The sequence below is a fragment of the Archocentrus centrarchus genome, chromosome 7 (assembly GCF_007364275.1).
Source record: "Archocentrus centrarchus isolate MPI-CPG fArcCen1 chromosome 7, fArcCen1, whole genome shotgun sequence".
Lineage (NCBI taxonomy): Eukaryota > Metazoa > Chordata > Actinopteri > Cichliformes > Cichlidae > Archocentrus > Archocentrus centrarchus.
The window spans coordinates 3,611,488-3,622,958 of NC_044352.1; the positions used below are offsets into that span (position 1 = coordinate 3,611,488).

Genomic DNA, 11,471 nt, shown 5'->3' on the forward strand with positions numbered 1-11,471 from the left:
CACTGACTCAAAATATGTGTGTAATTATTCTGCTACATTAGACAAATGAGGCACACTCATTTTCTTTCCATTTTAAGCATTTTTATATTTTTTAGGATTTTTTATGTGAAAAATTGAGATTTTTCTTCAATAGCTTCCAGGTCATGTGGCCCACTGACTCAAAATCTGTGTGAAATTGTTCTCCTACACTAGACAGATAAGGCACACTCATTTTCTTTCCATTTTAAGCCTTTTTATATTTTTTAGCAATTTTTCTATGTGAAAAATTGAGATTTTTCTTCAATAGCTTCCAGGTCATGTGACCCACTGACTCAAAGTCTGTGTGTAATTATTCTGCTACATTAGACAGATGAGGCACACTCATTTTCTTTCCATTTTAAGCATTTTTATATTTTTTAGGATTTTTTATAGCCAAAAATTGAGATTTTTCTTCAATAGCTTCCAGGTCATGTGACCCACTGACTCAAAATCTGTGTGAAATTGTTCTCCTACACTAGACAGATGAGGCACACTCATTTTCTTTTCATTTTAAGCCTTTTTATATTTTTTAGCAATTTCTTATGTGAAAAATTGAGATTTTTCTTCAATAGCTTCCAGGTCATGTGGCCCACTGACTCAAAATCTGTGTGAAATTGTTCTGCTACACTAGACAGATAAGGCACACTCATTTTCTTTCCATTTTAAGCCTTTTTACATTTTTTAGGATTTTTTTATAGCCAAAAATTAAGATTTTTCTTCAATAGCTTCCAGGTCATGTGACCCACTGACTCGAAATCTGTGTGTAATTATTCTGCTACACTAGACAGATGAGGCACAGCCTTAATGCTATTGAAACGAAGTACAGTTTTATTTTCTACATATAATTTCAAATTATTTCTTTTGAACTACATTCAACAGGGTAGAAAGATTTTTTTATTACGTGCACAACAGACATTTCCAGCTGCCTCTCTTTGCCTTTTCATATTGGTTGCTTTTGATGTCTAGGCACAGGGCATGAAACCATTTGTCACACCTGTCGCACTGGATCTGTTAAAATATAACAGAAAACGTATATGTTTAGCGGTATAGTAATACAGTAAATACTCCTCTCCAGTCACACAGTAGGGTGTGTACTTGCTTGGCATATGTTATTTACGACTTTATCAGTACCTAGAGTTACTCTTTATTTATGCTTCAGATTTTCACATTGACAACTCATACTCTCACCCAGTCTGTCATTTGAGGTCCCGAAACTGGGGGCTTGTAGGCAGCACACATTGCACAGCAAGTCTGGTCATCGAACACTGTAATCAAATTAGGAAATAAACCAAATATTATGATGAATTGTATTATGAAGTTTATGTATGTATATACACACACACACACTGCTCCAAAAAATAAAGGGAACACTTAAACAACACAATATAACTCCAAGTAAATCAACCTTCTGTGAAATCAAACTGTCCACTTAGGAAGCAACACTGATTGACAATCAGTTTCACATGCTGTTGTGCAAATGGAATAGACAACAGGTGGAAATTATTGGCAATTAGCAAGACACACTCAATAAAGGAGTGGTTCTGCAGGTGGGGACCACAGACCACTTCTCAGTACCTATGCTTTCTGGCTGATGTTTTGGTCACTTTTGAATGTTGGTGGTGCTTTCACACTCGTGGTAGCATGAGACGGACTCTACAACCCACACAAGTGTCTCAGGTAGTGCAGCTCATCCAATGCGAGCTGTGGCAAGAAGGTTTGCTGTGTCTGTCAGCGTAGTGTCCAGAGGCTGGAGGCGCTACCAGGAGACAGGCCAGTACACCAGGAGACGTGGAGGAGGCCGTAGGAGGGCAACAACCCAGCAGCAGGACCGCTACCTCTGCCTTTGTGCAAGGAGGAACAGGAGGAGCACTGCCAGAGCCCTGCAAAATGACCTCCAACAGGCCACAAATGTGCATGTGTTTGCACAAACGGTTAGAAACCGACTCCATGAGGATGGTAAGAGGGCCCGACATCCACAGATGGGGGTTGTGCTCACAGCCCAACAACGTGCAAGACGCTTGTTATTTGCCAGAGAACACCGGGATTGGCAAATTCGCCACTGGCGCCCTGTGCTCTTCACAGATGAAAGCAGGTTCACACTGAGCACATGTGACAGACGTGACAGAGTCTGGAGACGCCGTGGAGCCCGATCTGCTGCCTGCAACATCCTTCAGCATGACCGGTCTGGCAGTGGGTCAGTAATGGTGTGGGGTGGCATTTCTTTGGAGGGCCGCACAGCCCTCCATGTGCTCGCCAGAGGTAGCATGACTGCCATCAGGTACCGAGATGAGATCCTCAGACCCCTTGTGAGATGCTGGTGCGGTTGGCCCTGGGTTCCTCCTAATGCAGGACAATGCTAGACCTCATGTGGCTGGAGTGTGTCAGCAGTTCCTGCAAGATGAAGGCATTGAAGCTATGGACTGGCCCGCCCGTTCCCCAGACCTGAATCCAATTGAGCACATCTGGGACATCATGTCTCGCTCCATCCACCAACGTCACGTTGCACCACAGACTATCCAAGAGTTGGCAGATGCTTTAGTCCAGGTCTGGGAGGAGATCCCTCAGGACACCATCCGCCACCTCATCAGGAGCATGCCCAGGTGTTGTAGGGAGGTCATACAGGCACGTGGAGGCCACACACAATACTGAGCCTCATTTTGACTTGTGTTAAGGTAATTAAATCAGTTGGATCAGCCTGTAGTGTGTTTTTTCACTTTAATTTTGTGTGTGACTCCAAATCCAGGCCTCCATTGGTTAATAAATTTGATTTCCATTGATGATTTTTGTTGTCAGCACATTCAACTCTGTACAGAACAAAGTATTCAATGAGAATATTTCACTCATTCAGATCTAGGATGTTTCCCTTTATTTTTTTGAGCTATGTGTGTGTGTATATATATATATATATGTGTGTGTATGTATATGTGTGTATATGTGTGTATGTGTATGTATGTGTATGTATGTGTATGTATGTGTATGTATGTGTATGTATGTGTATGTATGTGTATGTATGTGTATGTATGTGTATGTATGTGTATGTATGTGTATGTATGTGTATGTATGTGTATGTATGTGTATGTATGTGTATGTATGTGTATGTATGTGTATGTATGTGTATGTATGTATATGTATGTGTATGTATAAATAATCATAGGGTACATATTATTAACCTGATGCTTCAAGGATATGAAGACCCAGAGCTTTTCTTTCATCTTTCATTGCCTTTTTGGTGGTGTCAAATTCCACATCTGGCATAAGAGGAAAGGCCTCCATCAGTGCTTTCGCCATCTAAAGAAACAACACTGCTTTGAAAGACATTGTTTTTCATGGCATAATAATGCAACAGACCCTAACAGTTACATCTGGACACACATTATATAAGGCATCCACAAATACTCAAATGTATAAATACATTTAGAAGATGCAAAAAGAACTGTCACTGCAAAGACTGTGTGGCATGTTGCACTGATCCCTGTTCTGTTTTTTCCCTACAGGATCCATTGTGCAATACTGACTTAAGACTTACCAAAATCTAGAAAATACATGCAGTCTAGACAGACAAACTGTTATTTGATTGTAATTTACATTTCCCTATGATGTTATTTTCACGTTCACACCTTCCATACTTGCACAAAACAAAACATTAACTCTTCAATGTACTTTCACTACAATGACTCCACAGCTGCTTCCATCTTGTTGAATGGGGTGTCTCATAGCCCCCCCTTTCCATCGGATCCCAACCCAATCTGTTTTCCCATGGCATGTCCTTCTCATCTTGAAGTATTCCCTGGATAACAAATGAAATGATTTGTATAAGAGCAATTGTATTTTGTAATTCCATTCATGACAACTGATGCCCCCCTCTTATGCTATCAGCTTCTCAAAATAACAACCACTTTAGTTTTAGGGATATTCAATAAAAGCTATGTGATTACTTTGCAAGTTATCTTTTTATTTCTAAAATAACTTTAGACATGTATTAAAGCTTGAATTACTGTATTCTTTTAGCTGCATTTTTGGAGTCCTCGAGCTCTGATGACAGTTGTGCAGGATCCATTAGGAATACTGTGCTGGCATTTGTATTGATGTACTGAAAGACACCAACAAAGGAAAAGTAACATAACAGGGAACAATGTTGTTGAAACTTATGTCAATATGGCTGGCTGTAATCCTACCAAAAAATATATATATTCATTTCATGTAAGGAAAAACCACAAACCAGCAACTTCCAGTGGTTGTTGTTCACCAGCACAAAAGATAGAACTGCTTCATAGTTGTCAAAGTTCACCTGGAATAGCATTGATATATATTTTAAGAAGCCATGTCAAATGCTGAAGACAAATTTTAAGCTCATATCTCAACTTTAATCTTTACACACATGTAAATAATTTCTTTTAGTGACAAGTACACTTTCTGTCAAAAAGGTGTTATGAAAAACCTCAACTAATGGAGTACCGGCTTATACCTGTTAGGGTGGATAACCTTTTCCGCTATAGAGATGGGGGGAGGGTTAAACTTGCAGTGATACTGATTTTATTAAGTAAGGAACAGAGAAGTGACATGTTGTGACCTAAATTAATGTGGGTGTAATTTTATCAATATTGTGAGCTTAATTTGATTAAGTGGCTGACATCAACATTACTCTGAGGTATGTTATGTAGTGGCCAGCAGAGAACAAGGTTTACATATGGGATGTATTATGTAATGTTTTGTAAAGGAAGTTTGAAGCTGATGTAGCTGATGTGTAAACATAAAAGTTCTATTTATTCATCTTACACTGACACAATACAGCAACAAACGAAGATATATATTACCCTAGGTAAACTTTGGCGAGGAAGCTCTGTTCTGTCCCCAAACAAAATCACACCAGCTGTGTAGTGACTGAGGATGTAAATGGTGTCCACCACTCCCGATGCATGGGCAGCCACATGAAACAGGCTTTCAATGATCTGCATAAGTAATATCATCAGTTCTACATTAAGTGTCTACAAAAGTCTTGGTCATTTCAAGATTCATATCGGCAAATATTCAGATTTGCATGCAAAGTGTTGCGTAAATTAGTGAAACTAAATGAAAAAAGACAATCATACACATACCTCCCCATTCAACCACTGATGTGGACGAAGAGAGCACAGCTCTGAATGGTGGATGACAAAGCTCCGACCCTTAATTTGTGAAGGGACAACTGCAACAACAACTTCTGTATCACTCTTTTTCCAAAGCTGAGTTAACTGGAAATCAGATACATGAACAAATAAGCTCATATAGAAGAAGTTATACAGTAAAACTAGATATTTTCCAAAAACAACTAAGAGTTATCTTTTGAAATACATATTTTGTATATGGTTTTAGAATTTTTGTCTTTAAGGATAGATTTACTAATAGCCACAGTGTGTATTTGAATTTTTTTCCCTGTTCATATGCGAGTTGTAGTTGTACATACAGCAAATGATTCCCTCAACATGCCCATTCTGCCAGTGTCACAGTTATTGTTTCTCAATTCATTCTCTGCCGACCACAATACATGTTAGGATCATTTTTAAACTGACATATTGTAATGAATATTTATTTTAATCATGTAGTACAGCAACATCAATGTAAATGCAAATCAAAACAACCATGTCACTGTCATTAAATTAAAGCATGTCATTTGTTTGAAAGACCAAGTTCCACTTGTTAATATGAAAATTGCACAGCTATGAATAAAGTAATTTCTGATCCTATCTATACATTTAACATCAACCTACTCATTGTCTACTACAACTGATTCACCTACTTTTTGATGCGCCTTTACAAAATAAGACCTTTCAATTTCTGCTTCTCAGATTATAATTAATACAGTTTTTCAAAGATAGAACATGTCTTTGAGGATAAACATAAAGTTTCCAAAACAGAGAAATGAAATCATTAAAATAAACCTAGGATTTCAAATGTGTAATACTGTACCCTAAAAATATTTTAAAAATCAGTTAATGTGGTTCTGTAAGATGCATTGTGGCATTTTCTTGTTTAACTGACATTAATATGCACATCCAGAAAAAATATAAGCCATGTAAATTTTACATGTATAGGTACAGATCTAAATAGTTAATAGTAATGTCATCTTATGCTAACCACATCTTATGCAACTTATTTAAAATTTAGGTCAAACATAATTTTTCTTAAATTAAATAAGTGTAGTAGGAGATTTTTTGGAAAATTTTTTTTGTTTAAGTCTAACAAAAATAGTGCCTCAAAGGTCAAACCATATTTACCTGTGATTCTTTATTATGCTGATCGGCATCTGCTCCTTTGATCTTTGTTTTAGTGTGTTGTGAAGGTTTAGGATTTTGTATTCTCTTCGGGGGATTGAAGTACTTGGACTTGGACTTAGATTGACCAGCAGAACTTTCCCTCTTCTTCCATTTCTCTTCATGATCATCTACAGGTTTGTTAGAAACTGTGAAGGCTTTGTCAAGAACTTTCATTGGAAGACCATGCTGCATAATGTGCTCTACATATCGTCCTTGTAAAGAGGAAAACATTTTGGAGATGAACTCTGCTGGTCTGAGGTACTTCTTCTTTCCCAGGATGTTTCGTTTCACCAAACCAAACCATAGCTCCACATGGCAGTTTGTTTCTCTGGTTTTGCAAGTTTTGTTTGTTTCACCAGTTGTTGGTGTCTCATGTCGTGTCAGATCTCCAAGCAACAAACCACTCCACAGTGGGATGATCCCCATGTAGTTTTTCAGCAGAACATCAATTATACCAGGACAAAAGTAATGGTTTTTAATGTTGGCTGAATCATCAGACAGAAAGTCACACTCTGCTTGGTCCCGTATCACTTGAAAAGTATGTGTGAAAGGTGATGTTCCAACAATGCTATTACTTTTATCAGTGATCATTTCCTCAGCTTCTGATACATATTGACTTTCTCCATCCTTGTTTTTCTTGCTTTGTGAAATGCAGCTGTTGAGGTAGGTTTGGCTTGTTTTTACCAAATGGGTACATTCTTTTGCATCAAAGAGAACACACATGTTATAAAACACCTCAATGGCGAGCTGCATACTTTGGCAGTTGAGTAGGTATGCAAAGCAGAATGTTGCATACTCCTGTATGCCTCGGTCTGATGTTTTTCTGCCAAATGCTTGTGTCACAGCCTTAACTATATGGGCAGAGCACAGATGCAACACAGTGAAGTTTGTCATACCAGTAGTGCGTCCATGCACAATGTTAAATGCTCTGGCAAGGTACACAGAAATATCTTCCTTGTTGAAAGATATAAGCACGCTATTAATCAGAGCCCAACTGTAGTCTGTCTCAACCTGTGAAATTTGTATTTTTGTTTTGTGTGACAGTTTCCTTTTGAATTCCATTAGCCAGTGAGAAATGGAAGGAATACTATGGCTGTTGGTGATCAGTTCCGTGACAGGCAAAGGAGGTTTATCCTTGCCCATGCCTGGCAAAACTAAAGCATAATATAAAACTTGCTTGTCTTGGTCTGGGATTTTCTGCACTACGCTGCCTGTTGCATCAAGGTGGAGGGTAACATGTGATGACTGCATTAGATGTTGTGCCAAAATCCTTAATCCAATGTCTGTGTATAGGTGTACTGCAAATGGACCTTTTTGAAGGTGCTGAAAGTAACCTTTTGATGATGCTTGAGAACTTGTTTCTTTAATTAATTTTTGAGTTAACATGAGTTCAAGCATAATGTCATCATGGAGCCTTGTACTCTTATTCAACTCGGACAATATTTTTTTCAGTACATCTTTGGTTAGGCTTTTTGTCATGTTCCCGGCCATAATTTGTTCAGTGGGTGTTTGCTTCAACATTGAGTAATAGTAATGGCTGACACCATCTGCCAAAGCTTTGCCAATCTTACCTCTTCTCAGGTATTTAGCTGGCCTGAATCGTCTATGTTTCTTATGGTGTGTGACCTCACCAAAGCGTTTCACTGTAAAACAGATTTTTTTGTCTTCTGATTTGGGAATCATTTTCTTTCTAAAAGTGTACATTGCATTGCATCCATGAAAAGTGCATTTTGCGGCAGCATGAAAAAATGGTGACTTCTTCTTACGACTGTTGTCCATTTTCACATGCTGGTACTTAAAAGAAAGTGTACAGCATGGATTCTTTTCCATGAACTGATGGTACAGTGTGTCAGTCCAAGGGGGACGTAGTTGACTCCCCCCATGTTTTGGTTTTATTTTCATCCACTGTTTCCTTGTTATCATAATTTTGAATTTTTTAGGCCCTGCATTGCACTCTCTGTAGTCACTTTGGTTGTCTTTATCTAGTTGTCCTTTTCTGTCCCTTGTTTTCATTGGTTTTCTCTTTGATTTTGTGCCTTTTCCGTCCTCTGTTCTGTTCTCTGTTCCATCATCTATGTCCTCTGTTCTGTTCTCTGTTCCATCATCTATGTCCTCTGTTCTGTTCTCTCTTCCATCATCTGTGTCCTCTGTTCTGTCCTCGTTTCCTGTCTGCTGTTCTGACTGTGGCTGGTTTTGATGGATTTCTGTTTTGCCCTGTGACTGGTCCCTGTCCTCACTGGTATGTTGTCCTGTATAGTCAGAGGAAACTTCTTGTCCTGTACTACTCTTTACTTCATTTTTTTTCTCACTGACTCTGTTTGTAATGGAGCCCTTAACATTGCCCTCGTCACTGATTTCTCTACCTACCGAGGAACATATCCGAAATGAAATGTTATTAGGTTCAGATTTTTGTTTTACACACATACGTACAGTAAAACACAAGTATACAGAGCCCCTAAAGGAACAGTGAAGAAAAAAGAGGGACATTGAAGGATAACATCTAAAATACATTTTTCGTGCGCACTAGATATTTTATCGTGCACATCACATACTATCTGGTACTTAGCTGATCTCGTGCGCATGAGATACTATCTGGTGTGCACGAGAAATTTTTTTTTTATTATTATTATTTTTATTCTTCAGTGTCCCTTTAGGGGCTAGTAAAAATCAAAATACAAGCTAATAAAATGTAACATTACCTGCATTAAGCACCTTTGTCCGAATTCCTTGTCGATCTGCAGACCATATGACCTTCAGCCACTTTAAATAACTTTTCTCATTTGTTTTAAACAGAGCAATAACAAGAGATAACCACTGTTCATGAGTTACAACTTCCTCACTAAAACCCAAAGAAATACAACACTGAGTAATGGCATGTACACCCCCAGCTTTTTGCCAAAGATTTATGTTTTTAAGACTCTGTCCTTTTCTAAAACGACTCATTATTAGTAACAGTGGAAAAATGCTTTGCCAAACTTCCACGCTTTTCTCTGTCCTTGGAAATAAATCATCATTGTTGTGATGGTTTGAGTTAGAGCCACCTAGTGTTAAGTATTTGTACTACATGTCACTTCAAATTACTGTAGTTTTTGTCTATCATCATGGCAGTAATGTGAATTTTTAAAACTTTATTAAGAGACTGTGTTAGAATAATTTGACAGTATTATGTCACTGGGTCACATGACCTGGAAGCTATTGAAGAAAAATCTCAATTTTTCACATAAAAAATTGCTAAAAAATGTAAAAAGGCTTAAAATGGAAAGAAAATGAGTGTGCCTCATTTGTCTAATGTAGCAGAATAATCACACACAGATTTTGAGTCAGTGGGTCACATGACCTGGAAGCTATTGAAGAAAAATCTCAATTTTTGGCTATAAAAAATCCTAAAAAATGTAAAAAGGCTTAAAATGAAAAGAAAATGAGTGTGCCTCATCTGTCTAGTGTAGGAGAACAATTTCACACAGATTTTGAGTCAGTGGGTCACATGACCTGGAAGCTATTGAAGAAAAATCTCAATTTTTCACATAAAAAATTGCTAAAAAATATAAAAAGGCTTAAAATGGAAAGAAAATGAGTGTGCCTTATCTGTCTAATGTAGCAGAATAATTACACACAGATTTTGAGTCAGTGGGTCACATGACCTGGAAGCTATTGAAGAAAAATCTCAATTTTTGGCTATAAAAAATCCTAAAAAATATAAAAATGCTTAAAATGGAAAGAAAATGAGTGTGCCTCATTTGTCTAATGTAGCAGAATAATTACACACAGATTTTGAGTCAGTGGGTCACATGACCTGGAAGCTATTGAAGAAAAATCTCAATTTTTGGCTATAAAAAATCCTAAAAAATGTAAAAAGGCTTAAAATGAAAAGAAAATGAGTGTGCCTCATCTGTCTAGTGTAGGAGAACAATTTCACACAGATTTTGAGTCAGTGGGTCACATGACCTGGAAGCTATTGAAGAAAAATCTCAATTTTTCACATAGAAAAATCCTAAAAAAAATAAAAAGGCTTAAAATGGAAAGAAAATGAGTGTGCCTCATCTGTCTAGTGTAGTAGAACAATTTCACACAGATTTTGAGTCAGTGGGTCACATGACCTGGAAGCTATTGAAGAAAAATCTCAATTTTTGGCTATAAAAAATCCTAAAAAAAATAAAAAGGCTTAAAATGGAAAGAAAATGAGTGTGCCTCATCTGTCTGGTGTAGCAGAACAATTTCACACAGATTTCGAGTCAGTGGGTCACATGACCTGGAAGCTATTGAAGAAAAATCTCAATTTTTCACATAAAAAAATTGCTAAAAAATATAAAAAGGCTTAAAATGGAAAGAAAATGAGTGTGCCTCATTTGTCTAATGTAGCAGAATAATTACACACAGATTTTGAGTCAGTGGGTCACATGACCTGGAAGCTATTGAAGAAAAATCTCAATTTTTGGCTATAAAAAATCCTAAAAAATGTAAAAAGGCTTAAAATGAAAAGAAAATGAGTGTGCCTCATCTGTCTAGTGTAGGAGAACAATTTCACACAGATTTTGAGTCAGTGGGTCACATGACCTGGAAGCTATTGAAGAAAAATCTCAATTTTTCACATAGAAAAATCCTAAAAAAAATAAAAAGGCTTAAAATGGAAAGAAAATGAGTGTGCCTCATCTGTCTAGTGTAGTAGAACAATTTCACACAGATTTTGAGTCAGTGGGTCACATGACCTGGAAGCTATTGAAGAAAAATCTCAATTTTTGGCTATAAAAAATCCTAAAAAAAATAAAAAGGCTTAAAATGGAAAGAAAATGAGTGTGCCTCATCTGTCTGGTATAGCAGAACAATTTCACACAGATTTCGAGTCAGTGGGTCACATGACCTGGAAGCTATTGAAGAAAAATCTCAATTTTTCACATAAAAAATTGCTAAAAAATATAAAAAGGCTTAAAATGGAAAGAAAATGAGTGTGCCTCATCTGTCTAATGTAGCAGAACAATTTCACACAGATTTAGAGTCAGTGGGTCACATGACCTGGAAGCTATTGAAGAAAAATCTCAATTTTTCATATAAAAAATTGCTAAAAAATATAAAAAGGCTTAAAATGGAAAGAAAATGAGTGTGCCTCATCTGTCTAATGTAGGAGAACAATTTCACACAGATTTTGAGTCAGTGGGTCACATG

General features: G+C 37.2%; 1 protein-coding gene across 1 annotated transcript; it reads right to left on the minus strand.

Annotated features, from left to right (window-relative positions):
• Positions 1-828: 828 nt before the first annotated feature.
• LOC115783395 (uncharacterized) lies at positions 829-7,530 on the minus strand. Its single transcript, XM_030734198.1, has 9 exons — positions 6,273-7,530; positions 5,115-5,249; positions 4,833-4,967; positions 4,238-4,306; positions 4,014-4,108; positions 3,679-3,805; positions 3,189-3,306; positions 1,207-1,283; positions 829-1,026 (listed from the first exon to the last, which is right to left on the minus strand). Exons 1-9 carry the CDS (start codon positions 7,452-7,454, stop codon positions 916-918), a joined length of 2,049 nt encoding a protein of 682 aa, XP_030590058.1. The 5' UTR covers positions 7,455-7,530; the 3' UTR covers positions 829-915.
• Positions 7,531-11,471: the final 3,941 nt, after the last annotated feature.